The sequence below is a fragment of the Lynx rufus genome, unplaced genomic scaffold (assembly GCF_022079265.1).
Source record: "Lynx rufus isolate CCGP_SWC_20201006 ecotype Redwood Valley unplaced genomic scaffold, mLynRuf1.p SCAF_22, whole genome shotgun sequence".
NCBI classification, from domain to species: Eukaryota; Metazoa; Chordata; class Mammalia; order Carnivora; family Felidae; genus Lynx; species Lynx rufus.
In genome coordinates this window covers 7,007,116-7,030,515 of record NW_025814837.1, presented here as the reverse complement: position 1 = coordinate 7,030,515, position 23,400 = coordinate 7,007,116, and the positions used below count along the sequence as shown (strand labels likewise).

The window sequence follows — 23,400 nt, the reverse complement described above, 5'->3', positions numbered from 1 at the left end:
TTCTCCACCAAACCAACGGCCCCTTCCAGGAGGTCTGTGTTTTCCCACACATTTCTTCAACAATACAGAATGCTTACTTTGTGCAGGCACTGCGCTAGGCACTGAGCAAAGAATTATAAATAAGACCGTGTCCTTGCCATTACAGAACTTAAAATTTTAGTAGGGAGGCAGACGTTAAACAGAAAGGACGCATAATTACGTGATAAGAATTACAAAGGGGAAAGTAGAAAGGGCTCTGAAGGTGACTGACAAAGAATCTATCTAACCTAGACTGGGGAAGTCAAGACGGTCAGCTGAGATCTGACTCAAGAGCGAGCTCTGGCCGCATGAGAAGTGGGAAGAAAGATTCCATCAGTTTATCTCCGACTCCTCAACCCGTGGCCTGGCACACGGCGGAGCACGGTAAGTGCTTGTGAAGTCAAAGGGCACTAGGGCGGGTGGATGGGCAGGCAAACGAACAAATGCGTGAAGAAATGGCCCGACTGACGGATGCGCGGACGGACGGAAGCGTCGAGGTGGGGCGGCCATCTGGTACGGCCGCAGGCTCTGCCTGTGTCACGGCCAGGCTGAGGCAAAGCGGCGGGGAGGGCAGAGGCCGGACGGGGGCGGTTTGGGAAGCACCCGGGGCCGCGCTGCCGGACCGCCTCACTCACCCTTCGCTCGGCGGGCTGCGGGACAGACCCCAAGGAGGGAGCAGAACGGCCTCGGGCGGCGCGCGCCGGAAGTGGGAGCGGGCGCACCCCTCTAGGAAGCCGGGAGGACTGCATATTTGCAGCTCGGTGGCGGGCGCGCCGCGCGGAGGCTTGGGAAGAGGGATGCGAAGCCGGGGAGGAGTGCGCCTCTGCGGGGGACCTGGGCCCCCACAGCCCCGCTTCAAAATGGTTGACAGGCGACGGAGAGAAGAAAAAAGAAATACAAGAAGAGAGAGAGAGTTATCTCCAAGGATATAAAAATAGAACCTTCCATCTGTACATTTGGGGAAGAGGAAGACATGACCACATTCGTACACCACAAACGCCTGCCTTCAGTGCCAGTTCTGGACAGTTCGGGGTGGAGTGCGTGGGGACGGAGGGGAAGGGCTCAGCCCAGGCTTGGCGAGGGTGCAAAGCGGAGAATCGACCCTGCCGTCGTGGGCAGGGGCGTGCAGGGCCATCACGGAGCAGAAGAGTGAGAATAATTTTCTCATAGAAGGCGTTACTCAAGCTGAGTCTTGTCTAACGACTAAAATGTTGACTTAGAGGAGTGGCCAGAGGCAGAGCACCGCAATGGGAAGTTCAGGGCATGCTGGGGAATTAGCCCAGCATCTTAGTTGGCTGGAACCTAGGCTGAAGGATACAGTGGTGTCACGTTTCGAGAGTTTCAAATGCCACTCGGGAATTTGGAATGCATTTAGTAATCAGTGCAAGCCGTTTACACGTGACAAGGCCTGAATTATACTTTGGGGAGGTATCTTACGTAGTAGAGTGGATTAAAGGGCAAAACAGGTAAGAAAAAGAAAACAGGCATTTGGAAACATGAACTTAGCAGGATTTGCTAGTATCTGAAAATATGATTGAAGATAGAGAAGGGGATGACATCGCCAAGGGAGATCTTACGGGAAAATAAACAGGGAATGATAAAATACCAGTGTGTGGGGGTGGGAAGAGCAAGAACATATAAAGAGGAGCTTCTCAGAAGAGAAGAGCCCAGATGGTTCAAACATCATAAAAGTCAAGCGAGAGTTTCAGGAGAGAGAACAGGTTACTAGCAGATGGGGCAGAGAGCTGGAGGAGGTGAGAATTCAGGTGATGCTGGTTTTTTGGTTTTTTTTTTTAAGCAATGTGGGTTTTTTGTTTTTTTTTTAACATTTTAGTTATTTTTGAGAGACAGAGACAGAGCAGGAGCAGAGGAGGGTCAGAGAGAGAGGGAGACACAGAATCCAAAACAGGCTCCAGGCTCTGAGCCTGTCAGCACAGAGCTGGATGTGGGGCTTTAACTCACAAACCATGAAATCATGACCTGATCGTAAGTCGGGCGCTTAACCGACTGAGCCACCCAGGCACCCCAGGTGATGGTGTTATTAAGGGGAGGGGCAAAAGAAGGGCTGGAGAGAGATTACCTGTGGAATGTACTTGCCAGGGGTTAAGAAGTGTATGATAAGACACTGAAAATAGGTAATAGTTTCTTTGAGAAATGTGGTCGTGCACGAAGGGACAAGAAAGGACACTTGGTTGGACTAGACAACAAGATTGAAAGATGTCTGTTTTTTAAAGATACTAGAGATCTAATTTGTCGAAAAAAGGTAAAATGTGAGTAGGAAGAAAAATTGAAGATAGAAGAAAAGAGAGATACATAGCTGATGGGGAGAGAATGATACCAGATAGGTGGAGTTGTCTCAGAAAATAAGATGAAGCATTATAATAAAAAATGGTGCATTTTGGTCTTTGTTTTTTGATGCTCTGAATGCAGAATAGCCAAACAGTATTGGTTAGTAATGCTGATTTTATAAGTAAATAAGTGTACATACAGTTTGTTGAATTTTCACAAACGGAACCTCCTCCTGTTCCAGCACTCAGCAAAGAAACAATATTATCGGTCTTCATAAGTACCCTCTGTGCTCTCAAGTCCCCACCCTCCCCCCTGAAAGATAGCCACTACACTGAACTCTGAACATGATAGGTTGGTTTTGCCTCTTCTTCTACTGTATATAAATGGAATTCAATATGTACTTTTTAAAGTCAGTCTTCTTCCAACATTGTGAAATCCATTCATATTGTTTTGTGCAGATGTATGCCATACATTTTTATTTCTAATAATATTGTAGGATTATACCAATATCCATTCATTCTATTATTGATGAACATTATTGAAAGTGAGGTATTTAAATCTCTATATAATTTTGGCATGTTAAACCAACCTACTAGGTAGGTTTACACTGGTACACACTGAATCGCAGTGTATAATTCTTTTTTATGTATTAATGAAGTTAATTTGCTAATATTTTATTGAGGACTTTTGTGTCTATATTGTTAGAGATATTGGTCTGTTTTCTTTTCCAGATCACTTTCTTTTCCTGTGATATCTTTGTCTGCTTTGACATCAGAGTAATTACTGGCCCTCTCTATTTTCTGGGAGAGATTGTGAAAGACTGGTATTCTTTAAATGTTTGATAGAATTTACTGGGCCTTTGCTTTTCTTTGTTAGAAAGTTTTTTATTATTAACTCAATTTATTTACTTTTCATACATTTATTCACATCTTCTATTTCTTTCTCAGTTTTAGTAATTTGTATATTTCAACTAATTTGTCCATGACACTTATGTTGTGTAATATGTTGGCATGAAGTTATTCATAGTATTCCCTTATATTCTTTTAAATTATTACCGAGTTGGTAGTGATGTCCCCTCTTCTCTGCTTTTGTTAATCTCTCTCTTTTTTTCTTGGTCAGTCTATTAAAGGTTTGTCAATTTTTGCTTATATTTTCAAAGAACAAAATTTTGGGTTCATTGATATTTCTTTATTATTTTTCTGTTTTCTATTTCAGTAATTACTACTCTAATCATTATTAATTCCTTCCTTCTGCTTTTTTGTTGTTAAGTTTACTGCCTATTTTCAAGTTTCTTAAGGTGGAAACTTAGATTATTGACACGAGATTTTCTTCCTACATAGGCATTTTATTTTAATTTTTTTAAATATTTATTTATTTTTGAAAGAGAGAGAGAGACAGAACATGAGCCAGGGAGGGGCAGAGAGAGAGAGGGAGACACAGAATCCAAAACAGGCTCCAGGCTCTGAGCTGTCAGCACAAAGCCAGATGCGTGGCTTGAACTCATGATCCTCAAAATCATATCTTGAGCAGAAGTCAGACGCTTAACCAACTGAGCCATCCAGGCATGGCAACCTAGGCATTTTAAGGCTATAAATTTTTCTCTACATGCTGCTTTGGATGCATCTCATAAAATTTTATATGTTGCATTTTACTTTCATTCAGTTAAAATATATATATATTTATATTTACATAAACATTTTAAAGAATGATATATATATATTTATATATTTATCTATATGGATAAATATATATTTATCTATCTATATATTTTTTACAGAATGAGAGAGCACACACACACATGTGAGATAGGGGCAGGAGGAGGGAGGGAGAGAGACAGACAGACAGACAGACCCAAGCAGGCTCCACACTCAGCATGGAGCCCGTCTTTGGGACTCAGTCCCACAACCCTGAGATCATGACCTGAGCCAAAATCAACTGGTGAATGATCAACCAACTGAGCCACCCACTCAGGCGCCCTGAGTTTAAAATATTTTCTAATTTCCTTTGTGATTTCTTCTTTGAAGCACAGGTTATTTAGATATGGGCTATTTAATTTCCAAATATTTGTAGAGTTTCCAAATTACCCTGTTGCTTGTATGCCCCTTGCGACAATGGAAGCTTCATCAGCCCCTCTCATTTGAGGTGGCTCTGGTCTCTCAGCCCTCAGAAGTGGAACCCCTCACTGGGTACCCCATTTCCTGCATGTAGAATCCTAGAAATCTGACAGGCTTCCTTCATTTTGTCCTGTCTCTGTCTGATTCAGTCCAAGCTGGCAGTATTTCTGGTGATACAACATTCTCAAAAACCATGCTGGTCTTCTGTGGATATCAAGGGGATCCCACAGTTATATGCAGGGGTTCTCCACAGATCCTTCCTGGATAACCCCATTTCTGTTTCTGGTTTCTGTTGAGATAGTTGATTGGAACCATGAGTCACACACCCAGTCCTCTCCACCAAAAGTTTTCTAGCTACATTCATGGCTTTGTCTCCAGAGCAAGGATAGGCTGGGAAATTTTCTAAATTATCAAGTACTGATTCCTTTTTTGCTTAACAGTTCCATTCTCAATTTATCTCTTTCCTCTCACATTTTACTATAATCAACAAGGAAAAACCAGAACACATCTTTCATACTTTGCTTGGAAAGCTCCTTGTCTAAAAATCCAAGTTCATCACTTACAAGTTCTATTTTCCACTCAACAGTAGAACATGATTCAGCCAAGTTTCTGTTAACTTTGCAATAAGTGTCACCTTTTCTCCAGATTCCAATAATATTTTCTTCATTTTTGTCTGATACCTCATCAGGAGTGTATTGAATATTCAATATTTCTAGCAAAATTCTCTTCATGACAATATATGTATTCTCTAAGATGAAAGAACACTGCTCTACTATCCTTTTCCCTTCCTTCCAAGTCCTTGCCAGAGTCACCTTTAACATCCATATTTCTACCAACAATCTCTTCAAGGCAATGTAGGTCTTTTCTATCATGAGCCTGAAAACTCTTCCAGCTTCTAGTCATTACCCAACTCCAAAGCCACATCAACATTTTTAGGTATTTGTTAAAGCAGCACCTCACTTCTGGTGTAACAGAGTGGCTTAATACCACAGAACTTTATTTTCTCACAGTCTGGAGGTTGTAAATCCAAAATCAACGTGCTGGCAGGACCATGCTCCTTGTGAAGGTTCTAAGGTTCATGCCTATTGCCAAACTTCTGGCAGTTTTTGGCAGTCCTTGGTGCTCTTTGCCTTGTAGATGCATCACTTTAATGTCTGCCTTCACATTCACATGGTCTCTTCTCCCTTCTGTGAGTCTCCTGTGAGTCTGAACTTACCTTTTCTTATAAAGACTCCAGTTGGTGGATTAGGACCCACCTTAATCCAGTATGATCTCATCTTAACTTGATTACATCTGCAAAGACCCTATTTATAAATAAAGTCACATTAACAGGTACTAGTGGGGGCGCCTGGGTGGCTCAGTCGGTTAAGCGTCCGGCTTCGGCTCAGGTCGTGATCTCGTGGTTTGTGAGTTCGAGCCCCGCGTCAGGCTCTGTGCTGACAGCTCGGAGCCTGGAGCCTGCTTCGGATTCTGTGTCTCCCTCTCTCTGTGCCCCTCCTCCGTTCATGCTCTGTCTCTCTGTCTCTCAAAAATAAATAAACATTAAAAGAATTAAAAAAAAAAAAAACAGGTACTAGTGGTTAGGATTTAAACATATCTTTGGAGATGGGGGAACACAATTCAACCCACAACAATGTTAAGTACAAACGAAGAGTCGTTCAAACTTCTGTGACTTGGTTTTTTAGTTGAAGACTTCAAACTGATGCCAGTGACCTCACTGACTGAAAAGAAATGATCTGATTTGAATTCAACTCTAGAGGTCTTGGGGAGTTTTGGTGTTTCTGATACAAGCCTATGCATCTCTGTCAAAGTGAACGTTGGAAACCGATTATATTGGCCATTATTTCACTTTCTGAATCTCAGTTTTCAGCATGGGTTCTGTTTTTAAAAAGTCACAGTCAATTGGAATGCATATTAACATTTCAAAGACATTGGATTGTCCATAATTTAGATATATCATTCACAAAACAGGAGCAGTCTACTTGTTAATCTTTATTTGACAAAAAGGAAAGTCAATTTTTTTCATTTGGCTTCACAATTTGGATTTATTTCCCTTGTTTACCTGGACCTAGAGATTAATTTTTAGATTAAAATTAATTATTTGTGAAGACTGATTATACAGTCTAAAGGAAATTAATTTCTCATACAATATAATATATGATAAGCAAAAGTTCACATGTAGGTCTTGATGTTCAACTTTCTGAAGAAGAGGTCTATAGTTTTTATCATATTCTCAAAGTAGTCATATTATCCAAAAAGGATTAAGAACCACTACTGTAGAACCTATGCCTAAATCAGACATATGTTAGTTTGGCCTAGTTTCCCGCAAGAAGAAATGTAATAGGAAACAGAAATCAGGTAGAATACTGGTGGGTGAGCTATCAGTTCTATTCTTGAGAATCTCATATCATTTCCCATGCCTGCATTATCACTCCTGATCTCTTTGGAAACCTTTGAATTCTTTTTACCTTACTGAGAGGAACCTCTTCAGTGTCAGCTGGTGTGGACCACAACTGGGTCTAGGGTTGTTCTGGCTGACTGATCAAACTGTTAGATTCCAAGCTGGCTTCTTAGCCTCAGAATGCATCTTTGGTAAGACTCCACAAGGCAACAAATCTAGCACAATCTGAAAAAAAGTTTGATTTCCTTGGTTAAATGCTCACAAAGTCTATGTTCACATGATCATTTCCATGTAAAAAATTAACAAAACCCTTAACTTTGCACATAAGAATTAACCTCTGGTTAACCTCTTTCTCATTCTCTTTTACTAAAAACCTTTCAAAAGTAGTATGTCAACTATGGTATTCTCATATACTGCTGGTGGGAATGAAAAACAATTCAGCCACTCTGACAAACAGTGTAGCAGTTTCTTAAAATGTTAAACATACAACTACCATGAAAGAAAAAAGTATATGTCCATGTAAAGTCTTGGACACCAATGTTTGTAGCACCTTTATTTGTAATAGTAAAAAACTGGAAATACCCAATTCCCATCAACTCATGAGTGGATAAATAAATGAGGGGATAAATAAATAACAATGGAATATTATTTAGCAACAAAAAGGAATGGACTACTAATACACACAGTAACATAGATCTCGTAATAATGCTCAGTGAAAGAAGTCTGACCAAAAAAAGAGTGCATTCTGTATAATTCCATTTAAATAAATCTCTAAAACATGCAAACTAATCTATAGTAACACAAAGCAGAACAATGGTTGGGAGCTGTGGGAAGAAAGGGAGGAGATACTAAAGATAGAAGGAAACTTTTTGGGTTGCTGGTTGTGTTCACTATTTTGACTGTGGTGATGGTTTCACTACTGTATACATATGACAAAACTTATCAAATTGTCTACCCGAAATATTTGATGATCGTTATATGTCTGTTATATCACATAAAACTGGTTTTTAAAAAAGTATCTACACTCCTTTCTTGGGAGGGCTGGACCTAAACAAGTTATTTACAGGGATATCAGGGCCTCAATTTGTACACCCCTAAGATTTCAGAGATCAGAAGAGGGTCTTGAGCTGGGACAGAAATACCTCTACTTCCACCTCAACCATCATTTCAGCCAGCCACCACTTTCTCAAATCTGTACCTCGTCTTCCCAACATCTCAACCTAAATCACATGTCTCAATCCTTCTCCTAATCCCCCCTTACTTCCCAAGATATTTCCAAGGACACAACAATATTCTTTCCTATCATGATATGCACCCCACCCCATCCCCCCAAATTTCAGGTCCTTCTTCTCACCCTGATCCTTTAGCCACAATGAGGACTGTACTGGCAAGAAAACTGTTTAGTTTCTAGTTCATTTATTTCTACTCTAGTCTTTATTATATCCTTCCTTCTACTGGTTTTGATTTTGGTTTGTTCTTTTTTTAGTTCCTGTAGGTGTAAGATTAGGTTATTTGAGATTCTTCTTGCTTCTTGAAGTAGACTTGTATTGCTATAAACTTCCCTCTTACAACAGCTTTTGCTGCATCCCAAAGATTTTTGGACTATTGTGTTTTCATTTTCATTTGTCTTCACATATTTTTAAATTTCGTCTTAAGTAAGCCATTTAGAAACAGACCCTGTGGCCTTCCTTGATGGCAAAGTTTATGAAAATCCAGCTTCCCAGCAATTTGGGAATTGCTGAGCATTCCTTATTTTTAGGGCAATGGTTCTCAAAGTGTGGTCCCAGAGCCAACAACAAAAGCACCTGAACCTGGGCTCCCACCCCAGACCTACTGAGTGGTAAACTCTGAGGGTGAGGTCCAATAAAAAGTATTTTGACAAGGCTTCCAAATTATTTGGAGGCATGCCACTGTTCTGCGGGAAAAAAACAGAGAGGACAGGTAGAAAGTTAGAATGGAAGCACACCAGCAAATATGAAAGGAAGGTGGAGTGGGGATTCAAAAAGAATAAGATAATAAGAACTCATTATTATGTAGTCAGAAAACCCACCCTGCCCCAGAGAGTTTTCCTGAAAGGTGTTTCGACATTCACGTCAAGAACCGGCAGATAGGCCAGCAAGGTACCTGTCGCTGGCTCACCAGGTCGCTAGCTACAGCTCCGCTGAGGTCAGCTTCGCGGAGATTCACGGGTTAACGCTCGGCAAACACCATCCGACCCGCCGCCGTGGCCGCCGCCCCCTTGCGTGTGCTCACGTGCGAGGCTCCGCGCCATAGAGCTGAGCAATCCTCCCAGATTCCTAGAGCGGACGCGGCGATGGCGGGTTCGCAGCCTGTGAGGCTTGACAGTGACCTGGAGAACAAGTCAAGGTATGGGTGGTGTCAGGTCGCGGGGGCCGGGGATCTCGGGTGATCTCGCCTGCTGTGCTACCTTGCAGCGCCACCAGGGAGCCTTGTGTGTTTTCTTGAGTCCTTGGAGAGTCTAGGCCGCCGGGATCGCCCCCAGGCGCAGCTCCTGGGCTCGGTGGTTCCTTGGCCTAGTGTGCTTTGGGTATCCGGTCAGCGCCTCGGCTTTGCGTTCACCTGAATGAACACCAGAAACTTTGGGGGCAAGTGGAAATCAGGAAGGGGATGCATTCACGCAGATCAGACGAGCGTGCCAGGGAAAGAGAAACCTGCACGTGTGAGTGATGGAAGAAGGGAAAGAGGGAAAGAAAAACATAATGATGAGGGATCAGTAGTCAGTTCGGTATGATAAAGGCACCCAATACAGTGTTAACCGCTGGAACAAAAGTTTTAATTCCCTCCCCTGCCTTATCTTTCCAGGATGCCCTTATTTCAGTAGCATTAACCTCCACTTATGTTGGAAGGTTTTTAGACTTGGAATTGAGTACACATATCCAAAGAATGCCTGACTCTAGGATGATGAGGGAGGAAACTTAGTGAGAAAAGCTCGTGGAGATTAAATGAGATTTTGTTTTCTCCCTCACTTCTTTTACATCTAGGGGATGTTTCTGGTGGTCTAGTCTCAGAAACTTTATCTCCAGTCTCCACCATGATTCCCTTCCAAACCCAGTGGTGCCCAGTTGCCTCCAGGCTTCAGACTCCTATGTGGACAAGAAAAGCTTACTAAGGAAATGGTAATTCTCCAGTTGCTGCCTGAGGTGGTAAGTGGCCCGTTGCAGCCCATGGAGATCCACTTCAATTATGAATCTCAAGAACACCGCCTTCTGTCAGGTGAGAAGCCGTGTGTTATATCTTTCTTAATGGTTTCAGGTGGTGGGGAGGGTTGTTACTGGGGCTGTGTTAGCTTTTTCAAGTGCTATTGGTGTTCTTCACTGCCTACCCCTCACGATATTAGGCACTACTATCCCTTTAGTGCTGCAAGCACAGTCACATGGCTTTACTGTGAATTTTAGCAATCAAATTCTCATGGAATTCCCTCCTCTCCTTAAATCCCCAGAGTTAGCCATTTTCCCATTCTAACCACCTTATCACCAATCTATCAGTGTTTGATATTTTCCCTTTAAAATCTTCTATGGGGCGCCTGGGTGGTTCCGTCAGTTAAGCGTCCGACTTCAGCTCAGGTCATGATCTCCTGGCTTGTGAGTTCGAGCCCCAAACTGCTGCCAGCTCAGGGCCTGGAGCCTGCTTCCCATTGTGTGGCTCCCTCTCTCTCTGCCCCTCTCTGTCTCTTTCTGAAAAATAAATGAACACTATAAAAAATCTTTTCAAGTCATCCTTTTTATGTGTTGTAGTGGCATAGTTTAAAGTTTGGAAGTCTGATAGCCTGGATTCAAATACTAGCTTTGTCATCATTCTGTTTCCTCATTTTATAAGTATATAATAACTCATACTTTGGAGGTTATTTTGAGGATTGTGTCTATTACCACATAATAAAGAACCTCAAAACTTAGTGACCTAAAACATGAGACATTTTTTTAAATGTTTATTTTTTTTTTTAATTTTTTTTTCAACGTTTTTTTTATTTATTTCTGGGACAGAGAGAGACAGAGCATGAACGGGGGAGGGGCAGAGAGAGAGGGAGACACAGAATCGGAAATAGGCTCCAGGCTCCGAGCCATCAGCCCAGAGCCTGACGCGGGGCTCGAACTCACGGACCGTGAGATTGTGACCTGGCTGAAGTCGGACGCTTAACCGACTGCACCACCCAGGCGCCCCAAATGTTTATTTATTTTTGAGAGAGAGCACATGCATGCGTGCGTGCACACATTCTCCCCCCCTTCCCCCCCACACACACATGAGAGTGAGGGAGAGGCAGAGAGAGAGAGAGGGACAGAGAATCAGAAGCGGCCTCCGTGCTGACGGCACACAGCCGGAAGCGGGGTTTGAACTCACTAACCGGGAGATCATGACCTGAGCTGAAGTCAGACGCTTAACTGACTGAGCTACCCAGGGACCCCAAAACATCAGACATTTTTAAACCATGTTTTCTTATGGTTCTGTAGGTCGTCAATTTAGGCTGGGTTCAGCTGGGCAGTTTTTCTCCTGGTTGTCTGGGATCACTCATGCAGTCATCTAGTGGCTCAGCTAGGGCCAGGGTCTGAGTTGGTATCAATCATATATGTCTGGCTACCGGGTATGGCTTGAGTCATGTATCTGCAGCAGGCTAGCCCAGACTTTTTCACAGGGCAGCCAGTCTCCCATACAGAGAGAGGGAAAGCCCTGGGATGCATAAGCACTTTTCTAACCTATTTTTGTGTTATACTGAAGTTATAATGACCAAAGCAAATCACATGACCAGTTCCAGAGTCATTGTGGAAGAGAACTGCACAAGGGTATGGGCATTTGGAGCGTCTCATTTCCGCATCGTATTTTGCTGCTGATTTTGGTTCTCCCATTGCTGCGCTTTGGCCTGTGAAATTCACCTTCTATTGTCATTTTCTTTTACTCTAGATCTTCTGCCTCTTTATAGTTTTGAAGTATCTCTATTTTACTTTGTTTCTTCTGTGTTTAGTACTTGTCTTACCTTAAGAATCTATTCTCAGGAAGCTAGCTCTCATTTTTCCTCAGAATCACTGCAGAATTGGGTCTACTTTCAGTTTCACATAAATTAATATACATATTGTATGTGTTTGTGACTTTTAGAGTGTGTTTAAATAACTTTTTTTTTTACTATAGAGTAATATAATTATATAAAGTGCATTTATAAAACATAGAAAGGCACAAAACAGAAAAATTAACCTACAACTCCAGCATCTAGAGGTAGTCACTGCTAACGTCAATGTATCTTTCAAATAATTTAACTATTCAACAAATACTTATTATTGATATATGTTTATTAATCAGATTATAGCTTATTAATTGTTACTAACCATATACTATGATTAGTTATTGAGGGGTTACTCTATGTGGGCACTATTATAAGTGCTGGGCATATAGCAGTGAACTGAAAAGGTAAGTCTTTGCCCTCAAGGAGCTTACATTCTGGTGAGAGAAACAATGAATGAATGAATGAATGAATGAATGAATGAATGAAAAATAGAGTATAGATAGTGATAATGGTTATGAAGAAAACAAACCAGGATGTATCAGTCTGGATTCTAACAGGAAACAGGTGATTTGAATGCAAATTCAGCAATCCAGTGTTCCATGAAGAGGATGGGCAGTATTATAGAAATTAACAAGGGATGGAGAACAGCCTTGGGATCCAAAAAAAAAAAAAAAAAAAGGAGCAGTTGCTACCTTTAGGCCTAAAGCTACAAAGGGAGAGACTAATTAACCAGTTCCTGGAGAGTATACTTGTAAGGTAGAGCTGCCAATAGGAGCCATGGCCTTTGCTCAAAGAAACACATTACTTCCAGCTCCTGGCCCAGCAAGAAGAGACTCTGGATGTAGAGTGAAGAGCTAGATCTCAGTTTCCCTGGGATTTAGCACTGAAAGTCCTATATCCCAAGAACCCCCCTCTGTTGTGGACAACCAGGATAGCTGGTCATTCTACAATTCTCCTCCTACTTTGGGCCAACTCTAACTGCAAGCCAGAGGACACAGAACCCCAAGAGCTGCAGTATCAACCTCTTGGAGCACAGAGCAAAGTAAGCAGTAGATCTAGAGGGTCAAAAAGAGAATATCCCATTACAGTCCACCCCTTTTAATCTATAATATTTACTTTTGTTCTTTGTTTGGGTTATGTTCCAAACTTAGCAGAAAAACAGTCTCTTAAGCTACCATTTCTTTGCAGGTTGACTTGTAATTAAATTATATTCCCATCAGGGGTGCCTGGGTGGCTCAGTTGGTTAAGCAGCCGACTTCAATTAGGTCATAATCTCACGGTTTGTGGGTTTGAGCCCATGTCGCATTCTGTGCTGACAGCTCAGAGCCTGGAGCCTGCTTCAGATTTTGTGTCTCCCTCTCTCTCTCTCCCCTCCCCCTGCTCAAGCTCTGTCTCTCTCCCTCTTAAAAATAAGTAAACATTAAAAAAATTGTTTTAATTATATTCTCATATGAAACATAAAACTTTACTGCCACTGGTGCTTTTCCTATTAAGTATTGAGGAAAAGGGAGGGAAAGGCATAATAACCTTAAAGTAACTGCTACAGTTTTTGCTATTCACAAAGCCAAAACTGATAATCAAAACTATCTTCTTACATCACCCATTCCATATTGCTTCTACCCTCTGCCAGAATCTTAGTGGCAGGGTTCTTTACCTAGTTTAGTAACAGAAACCTGTTTTCCTGGATGATCTGAGTCCTTGATGATCCTGTCTCTTCCATATTACTTCAGTGTACCATTGACTGGGCATTTTAGATATGAGAGAACTTGGAAGCACCTCCACTGAATCCCCTGACTCCTAGACCTATTGTTCCTTGCCCTTACTATGTAGCAGCAGCCAGTTCCCCAGTAGCAATTGGTATCTGTCATCCTGGCCAATAGAGTGACACTTTCTCTCCCTGTTGGTTCAGCCGCATGAGGAGCCCAAAGTGGCCAGGAGGCAGTCTCAGATTCAAATTTAACAAAATCATGACTTTATTCCATGGTAGAAGTATTTCTTCTTTGAGAACCAGAACCCCAAGCCCATCAAACCCAAGATTAGGGGAATAGAAAGTAAAAATAATATAAGTGGGTTATTAGTTATATAGTAAGAAGAGACATTTATTACTACTCCTCTACCCTTAGCTCCTATACCCATATATTCTGGCCATGGAGAAGGCAACACTGTTTATTGTTCTCTGGTTTAAGGCATATATTGCATCCTGTATGACGGTACCCCAAACTTATCCGGGTGTTGTTGCCTGGCTGGTAACTGTAACTGAGCCTTCAGTAAATCATTCCACGATTACTGAAACCCACTTACTTCTGGGTGATGGGACATGTGGTAAGACCTGTGAATTACCCGTGTATGAGCTTATTGGTGTACTTCCTTCCCTGTGAAATGACTAATTTGGAGGCAATATTGTATAGAATTACCATGATAATAATACACATTCTTTTAAGTCAATGGTAATTTGTATCTGGGCTGTCTGTTTAGTCCTTTGAAAACAAATTGTTGCTCTCTTTGTGATAGAAGGTGTCAAGTGTGATGAATCTGTCCCCTAGTTGCTGGCTAGCTCCCCTCCAGGGACCTTATTAGGGGCTCAGTGTTGGACCCAGCAGATGGCTACATGGGTGTATAGCTGTAATGATAGGCATATCAGCCTTGATAAGCAGACATCCATATTATTGAGCCCATGCATAGCCTCCATTCCTGCTGCCATGACCACTTTGTACATAAATCCATTGGGCAAGCATTAGTAAAAAAAGGCTAATTGACATTCATAACATGAATCACTATGCCCATCTGATTGAGAGGCTTTTTACAGAGAATGCCCTTTGGTGAGTATTTACCCAGGGCACAAGTATATTCATTATTTGCCCATTCTAGGAGATCTAGCCTCATAATTTTCTTCCAGAATCCTTATTTCTAGTCTTCCAGTCTTATTCTTTGAGGTACCTAACTAATTATATAACCCATTAGTCACTATCCTTGAATCATTATAGGCATGTATCTTAGGCTATATTGCCTTCCATGAAAATGGACAACCAGGTGTATACCTGAAATTGTGCCTACTGGGAAGATTTGCCTTTACCAGTGTGTTTCAGGTCACTCCAGAGTCAGGGAATAAGTGAAAGATGCATTTTCAGCTAGTGTCCACATGCTGGTCAGGCCCAACTATACCAATTCTGTACTTTTTATTCCTCTGTTAACTGGTAAGAGGGAATCCCCATCAGGCCATGAATGTAGGCTAATGGAGAGGGGTAGTGGAGCAATAGGAAAAGGCACTGCGGCAACCCAGGTCACTAGCACATAGAATTTGTCTTCCAGACTTGCTTTTATACTGGAATGCTGATTTGTGTGTCCAGTTTCAGATTTGATGGATCAAATAACTAGTTCACAATGGTCAGTTTGTAATAGTCATTTGGTGCTCCGTGTTCAAGCATTAAGTCTCTATTAGTGCCCAAGTGCAAGCCAGGGTCTGCCTTTCACTTAGAAAATTGTTTTTGACAGAAGAGAGTATGGCCTTACTTCACTATAGTTCTCTTCTAGAGGCTTGCAAGAGGCCTGACTGCTGCAGACACTTCTTATACCATTGGTTATCCTGATAAATAAAGTCATGTGACAGGACAACTTGCATTGCAACCTCGACTTCTGCAGAGCCTTTTATTACTCTAGTCTCACTCGAAAATAACAACCTTACAAGTTACTCATATTAGTTATTTCAGCACATTCGACTGTGGTCTTTGTTGCCTCAAAAATGCAGGGCTTATCAAGTATTGTGCCTTTCTGAGGTGATAACAGTTGGTTAGAGACAGAAGTGTAGTAAAAGAACAAGCCCTATGAGGGCTTTCAGGCAGAGGGAATAGCAAATGCCAGGGACCTTTTGGTGTAGCAGGAACAGGGTCAGTTTGGAATAGACAGAAAATAGGGGTAGTTGTGGAATGAAATGAGAACAGAGAGAGAAAGGACGAGATGGAACTTTCAAGCCATAGTAAGGACATGGAATTTATTCCTAGTGTAAAAGGAAACCATTCGAGCAATTTATGCATGAAAATAACATATAAAGGTCACTCTGTTGTATGGACAATAGAAGAAAGGTATATTAGTGAGAAGAAAACAAATGTTTCAAGAAGAGAGTAATCAACTATGTCAAAAAAATAAGTAAGATTGAGAATTGGATTTGTCAAGATAGAGCTTATTAGGAATTCTAGTAAGTGCAGTTTTGATGGAGTTAAGGAGATAAAAGCCTGATTGCAATGGATTAAAAAGAGAATAGACTTGGGGCACTTGGGTGGCTCAGTTGGTTAAGTGTCCGACTTCGGCTCAGGTCATGATCTCATGGTTCATGGGTTCAAGCTCCGCATCAGGCTCTGCTGACAGCTCAGAGCGTGGAGCCTGCTTCAGATTCTGTGTCTCCCTCTCTGTCTCTGCCCCTCCCCAACTCCTGCTCTGTCTCTCTCAAAATTAAATAAACATTAAAAAAAAGAGAGAGAATAGACTTAATATTGGTTAGAATATAGAGCAGTGTGAACTCATACACTCAACAATGAGACCCCAAAATTCTGATCCTAAGTTTATATAACCTGGAGAAACACTTGAATATGTGCATCGAGATAAATGTACCAGCAGATTCATATCAGCATTGCTTGAAACAACAAAATGTTACTGTCCATTGAAGGAGAATGGGTAAATAAAATGTGGTATATGTCACGCTATAGTAGTGAGCATGAATGGACTACAGCTACACACATGAATATGGATGAATCTTCCAAACATAATGTTGAACAAAAAAAGCAAGTTACAGAATATATGTGATACAATTCCTTAAATGTATATAGTTCAAAACATGCTCTATTTGTCTTCTAGAGCTGCCATAACAAAGTGTCACAGACTGTGTGGCTTAAACAACACAAATTTATTTACTCACAGGTCTGTGCATTAACTTTGGTCATCTATGCTTTGCTTTCTTCTAGAAGATTTATAGTTTTAGATTTTCTATTTAGGTTTATATTACATTTCTAGTTAATTTTTGTGTATAGCATAAGGAAAGAGGGTTAATTTGTGTTCTTGTTCAGTTCTAACACTTTTTGTTGAAACGAGACTGTTCTTTTACCATTGAATTGTCGTGGCAACTTTGTTGAGAATCAGTTGTACATATATGTTTGGATCTATTTATGGACTCAGTCTTTTTTTTTTTTTATGTTTATTTATTTATTTATTTTTGAGGAGTGGAGGGGTTAAGAGAGAGGGGGACAGGGGATCCGAAATTGACTACATGCTGATAGCAGAGAGCCTGATGCCACTCAAACTCACAAACCATGAGATCATGATCTGAACTGAAGTCAGACACTTAACCAGCTGAGCCACCCAGGCACCACTATTAATGGACTCAGTCTTATATTAATAGATATGTCTGATCTTATGCACTGCTTTGATTACTGTAGCCTTATAATAAAGTTTGAAATCAGGTAGCATAACTTGTCCAATTTTGTTTTTCCTTTCCAAAATTGTTTAGATTCTTCTGTGCATGAAGTTTATAATCAGTTTGTCAGTTTCTACAAAAAAGCCTGCTGAGGGGTGCCTGGGTGGCGCAGTCGGTTAAGCGTCCGACTTCAGCCAGGTCACGATCTCGCGGTCTGGGAGTTTGAGCCCCGCGTCAGGCTCTGGGCTGATGGCTCAGAGCCTGGAGCCTGTTTCCGATTCTGTGTCTACCTCTCTCTCTGCCCCTCCCCCGTTCGTGCTCTGTCTCTCTCTGTCCCAAAAATAAATAAACGTTGAAAAAAAAAAAAAAAGCCTGCTGAGGTTTTGATTGGGGTTTCATTGAATCTATAGATCATTTGGGGAATGATTCCATCATCTTAACAATATTAAATCTATCTTTCCGTAAGTGATGGCATATATTTCTGTTTATTAGGTCGTCTTTAACTTCTCTCAGCAATGTTTTGCAGTTTTCATTATAAAGATACCACACTTATTTTGTTGAATTCATTTTCAAATATTTCATTTTTGGTGCAGTTAAAAAATGTTTTTAGGGGCACCTGGGTGGCTCAGTTGGTTGAGTGTCTGACTCTTGATCTCAGGGTCATGAACTCAAGCATATTGGACTCTGTGTTGGGTGCGAAGCCTACTTTAAAAAAAGTTGTTTTTTTCTTTTGTTTTTAAAGAGAACACAAGCATTAAAACCACTTGTGTTTAATTTTTTTTTTTTTTTACTGTTTATTTTTGAGAGAGAGAGAGAGGGAGAGAGAGACACAACATGAGCATGGGGGGGGGGGGCAGAGAGAGAGGGAGACACAGAATCTGAAGCAGGCAGGCTCCAGTCTCTGAGCTGTCAGCGCAGAGCCCAATGCAAGGCTTGAACTCCCAAACCGTGAGGTCATGACCTGAGCTGAAGTCGGACGCTCAACCAACTGAGCCACCCAGGCGCCACCTCCCCCCCGCCACTGCAAAGAAAAGGTTTTTAATTTTAGGCTCTAATTGTTCATATCTAATGTACTGAAATACAGTTGGGTTTTGTATATTGCTCCAATAAACTCATGTACAACATATAACTTTTTTGACACACTTTAGTATTTTCTGTAGACATGATTGTGTAGTCTATAAATAAAGACAGTGTGACTTTTTTTTTATTTGTATCTCTCAATTTTTCTTGTCTTGTTGCATTGGCTAGCAATATTGAATAGAGATTGTATAGTGTTGAGTGGTAAGAGAGGTCATCCTTATTTTGCTCCCTTGTTCCCAGGAGAAAAGCATTCAATGTTTAACCATTAAGTATAGTGTTAGCTGTTGCTTTTTCTTTCCTTTGTATTGGAATTGTTAATTTATATATCACATAATTGATGTTTGGATTTAAATATACCATATTCTTGGGGCACCTGGGTATCTCAGTTAAGCATTCAGCTCTTGGTTTTAGCTCAGGTCATGATCTCACAGTTTGTGAATTTGAGCCCTGCATTGGGCTCTGCACTGGTGATATGGAGCCTGCTTGGGATTCTCTGTCTCCCTCTCTATCTCTGCCCCTCCCCTGCTTGCTCTCTGTCTCTCTCTCTGAAAAATAAGTAAACATTTTTTTTAAAAAGGAAAAAATAAATATGTCATCTTCTTATTTGTTTTTATTTATCCCATCTTTTGTTTCTTTTTTTTTCTCCTTTTGCCTAATTTTACATTATCAGGTTTTTTTGTTTTTCCATTTTTTTCTCTATTAACTTACTGTTTATACATCCTTTTATTGTATTTAATTGTTACCTCATAGCAGCCTTTTTCAGATGTGATTCTGTGAGAATTAAGCACCAATGCTCTAGGGCATTCATTGTAATCAACGTACTGATGTTTCTCCTGCATATCTATTATGGTACTAGCTGTGAACTTTCTTTGGGAGAATTAAGAAAATGGTCATTCAAATTATTTTCTGTTTTATTCTCTTATGGAACCCTGGTTGAAATAGGCTGCCTTAAACCTATTACAACATATACGTTTGATTTATTACAGTTTATCTTAGTGTACTATTTCTAGGACAATCCAAAAATCTTATAATGTTTTAGTTTTATGGACTTGCCTCCTCTTGTGCTATTTTTGCCATGTATTTTAATTCTCTATATATTGTAAACCCCGTAAGAGGTTCATGTTGCTTAAGTCAGTCAGTACACATTTAGATTTACCCATAAACTTAACTTTTTCCAATGTCCTTGCCTCTGGTAAAGGGAAGAAGCCTCTACTTGGAGACCTGAGATTTTTTACTTTCGCCCTTGAAATTAATCTGTGTCGTGTTTTCAGCTCTCTAGACCATTTGCAGTCTGACAACTGTGTGCCTTTTATAGTAAACCCCATTTAACAGTGGACTGATAGTCAAGAATTTCAGTGGAACTCCTACCGTCACAGACATCTGATATTGTTAAGCCTAGGAATGGCCTCCTCAAAAATCAACTCAGAAGAGATTTTTGATCTTTTCCTGATTCACACACTATACTTAGGAAGTCTGGTTACTGAATGTGGCTCTTTCTTAGCCACTTCCTTGTAGTAATCAGGACAAAAGAGATGAGAGATTATAAAGACCTATTTTTGAAAATTTAAGATTCTGTCCTGACCATTCCTGGACTTCAATAGTTCCTTCTTTCCCCTAGTAGCAGCCTCTGATCTGCCTGGTTGGTGGTCCTCCCAGTGACAGCCAGGCTGCCACTGCCTCCTCCCCCTCTTCTTCCTTCCCCCTCTTCATCCTTCCCCCTCTCCCTCAAGTATTCTTTCACATTGTTTACCTTACCTAATGTTAATAAATTGCTTATGTATTAGCTTTCATTTAGTCAAACTGTCATAATTACTATGACTAGGTTTCACTATTCCCAGATCTGTGACAGACGTATACAGAACATATCTGGGTGAGACACTTCAATAAATGGTTGTTATGGGCCATTACTTATTGATTCTTCCCAATTTCTCTTTCGGAGGGTCATTTTCAGTGTTTTGGAGCACTCCCCTCTTGTGATGGCATTTTATAGGTAAATACAAATCTGTTTCACCTCAAACTTTCTTACACTATGGAGAATACATTCCATTTGGATTTTTTATTGTTCTAGATGGTGAGACTAAGACCAAGATTGGAGAGGTGGCTTCAGAGGAGGAAATTACAACAAAAATTGAACCATTGCCTGAAGAGTCTGGCAACCCCAGAAATGATGTTCTCCAGGATTCTGAATGCAGAAGATTCTGTGAATTTGGAGATACATTAAATGAAAAGGATCAAAATCTCTTTAACAGAAGACAACATAACTGTGATGAATGTGGGCAAAGCTTTGCTTGGAGTGCAGGCCTTATTAGGCATCGAAGAACCCATTGGGAGAAACCCTATGAATGTGATAAGTGTGGAAAGGCCTTTAGTGTGAGCTCAGCTCTGGTTCTGCATCAGAGAATTCATACTGGGGAGAAACCCTATCCGTGTACTTGGTGTATTAAAAGTTTCAGTCGGAGCTCAGACCTTATTAAACATCAAAGGGTCCACACTGGTGAAAAACCTTATAAATGTGATGAATGTGGGAAAGCCTTCAGTCAGAGTTCTGATCTTATTATCCATCAGAGAATCCATACAGGAGAAAAACCCTATCAGTGCAGTCATTGTACTAAAAGCTTTAGCCAGCGCTCAGACCTGGTTAAGCATCAGAGAATCCATACTGGAGAGAAGCCTTACACGTGTAACCAGTGTAACAAACATTTTAGTCAGAGTTCTGATGTTATTAAACATCAAAGAATCCACACTGGAGAGAAACCATATAAATGTGATGTGTGTGGAAAAGCCTTCAGTCAGAGCTCAGATCTTATTCTGCATCAGAGAATCCACACTGGGGAGAAACCATATCCATGTAATCAGTGTAGCAAAAGTTTCAGCCAGAACTCAGACCTTATTAAACATCGAAGGATCCACACTGGAGAAAAACCCTATAAATGTAATGAGTGCGGTAAAGCTTTTAATCAGAGTTCAGTCCTTATTCTGCATCAGAGAATTCACACTGGGGAGAAACCCTATCCATGTAATCAGTGTAGCAAAACCTTCAGTAGACTTTCAGATCTTATGAATCACCAGCGAATTCACACAGGAGAGAAACCTTACCCATGTAGCCAGTGCAGTAAAATGTTTAGCCGAAGATCAGACCTTGTTAAACATCATAGAATTCATACAGGTGAAAAGCCCTATGAATGTGATGAGTGTGGGAAAACCTTTAGTCAGAGCTCAAATCTTATTCTACATCAGAGAATCCACACTGGAGAGAAACCCTATCCATGTAGTGATTGTCCTAAGAGTTTTAGTCGTCGTTCAGACCTTGTTAAACATCAAAGAATACACACTGGAGAGAAGCCATACGGGTGTAACCAGTGCAGTAAAAGTTTTAGTCAAAGCTCAGACCTCACTAAACATCAGAGAGTGCACTCTGGGGAAAAGCCCTATCATTGTGATCATTGTGAGAAAGCCTTCAGTCAGAGTTCCGACCTTATTCTTCATCAGAGAATTCACACGGGAGAAAAACCGTACCCATGCCCACAGTGCAACAAAAGTTTCAGCCAGAACTCAGACCTCATCAAACATCAGAGAATCCACACTGGGGAGAAACCATATAAATGTCTTGAATGTGGAAAGGCTTTCAGTCAGTGCTCAGCTCTTATCCTACATCAGAGGATCCACACTGGGGAAAAACCATATTCATGTGATCAGTGTGGCAAAAGCTTTAGTCGGCGCTCTGATCTCATTAACCATCAAAAAATCCACGCTAGTGAAAAGCCATATAAATGCGATGCATGTGGGAAAGGCTTCAGCACATGCACTCAACTTACTGAACACCAGGGAATCCACACTGGGGAGAAACCCCACCGGTGTAGTCAGTGCAACAGAAGTTTTAGCCAGCTCTCTGATCTTATTGATCACGAGATAGTCCATTCTGGGGAAGACAGTCTAAATGTGATGAATGTGGGAAAACCTTTGGAGTATACACCAACTTTACTCAGTACCAGAGACACTACACCAGAAAAAAATCTTAGGAATGCTATTGATGATTATGAAAAAGGTTTTAATCAATGCTCAACTCTTTTGCTACAGTAAGGGGGAAGAAAACCACTGGACAGAAAATAATTTTTACAATGAAAGTTTCACTGAGAGACATAACTAAATTTAAAAATTCTGAGGAGGAATCCTGTAATTGGGAAAAGCTTCAATGTGAACAAAAATGTTACTGAAGGTCAGCAACAATGGAAAGGAATTTCTGTCTGCTAAAATGTAAAAAAAAACAAAAACAAAAACAAAAAACCTTTAGCCTTTTATTCAAATACAGTCCACAAGGGAAGAGTTTTATCATTAAAGAAATGTATAAGTATTAATACAGAACCTTATCAGATATTGTAAAAATCAGTGTGATGGGGCGTGCAGTCAGAACTCAGAAAGAAGTGTACTAGTGTTATAATCTCAAACCTTTAGAGAGCCCTAATTACCTATTGCATATCCGAGAAGTCACCTTAGAGAATGTAGGGAAAACTGAATTCCCTTCCGTATCTTAATTGGCATGTATTCTGATGATCAGCATGCCATTTATCTCCTGACAATGGAAGAGTCCTACCTTATGCTACTGTTAATTATCTGTCATTAAATTCCCTCTGTGTGAACATGCTATGCTATTCTGGTATTAAACTTATTAACTACATAACTCCAGTGTCCCATTTTCTCAGAAAATTTTCTTTGGCCTAGTTTTGGTTTTCCTAATGCATATGACTTTTCAAGTTCCTGCAGTATTCACAGCAAATATGGACTTGTTTTGCTTTCACTAATGTAGCCCATAAACTTGATTGGTTTGAAATCCTTCTTCACTACCATTTAATCACAGCTCCTAAATATGTGAAACAATTTTTTTAAAAAAGAGTTCCATATGTCAGAGTGTGAGGATTTCTCTTCCACTATGTGTATCTTGTCTCTATAGATTGAACAAAAATGAGAGCTAAAGTAATATCCAGTATGACTAATTTGTATAGCATATTCTGTCTAAAAATAAAAAGACATTGATTTTTTTCAAGTGGCAACGTTTATCAGACTATTTTTTTAATGTTTATTTATT

The 23,400-nt window shown here is 40.6% G+C and overlaps 1 protein-coding gene across 2 annotated transcripts; it reads left to right on the top strand.

Moving 5' to 3' along the window:
• The first annotated feature begins 342 nt into the window (after positions 1-342).
• LOC124517577 (zinc finger protein 271) lies at positions 343-23,365 on the top strand. 2 transcript variants are annotated; one of them, XM_047086933.1, is made up of 3 exons: positions 343-402; positions 9,825-10,056; positions 20,386-23,365. In XM_047086933.1, exons 2-3 carry the CDS (start codon positions 9,957-9,959, stop codon positions 22,395-22,397), a joined length of 2,112 nt encoding a protein of 703 aa, XP_046942889.1. In that variant the 5' UTR covers positions 343-402; positions 9,825-9,956; the 3' UTR covers positions 22,398-23,365. The 2 variants fall into 2 exon arrangements, with proteins under 2 accessions (XP_046942889.1, XP_046942890.1); XM_047086934.1 differs by lacking the exon at positions 343-402 and adding an exon at positions 9,123-9,189.
• Positions 23,366-23,400: the final 35 nt, after the last annotated feature.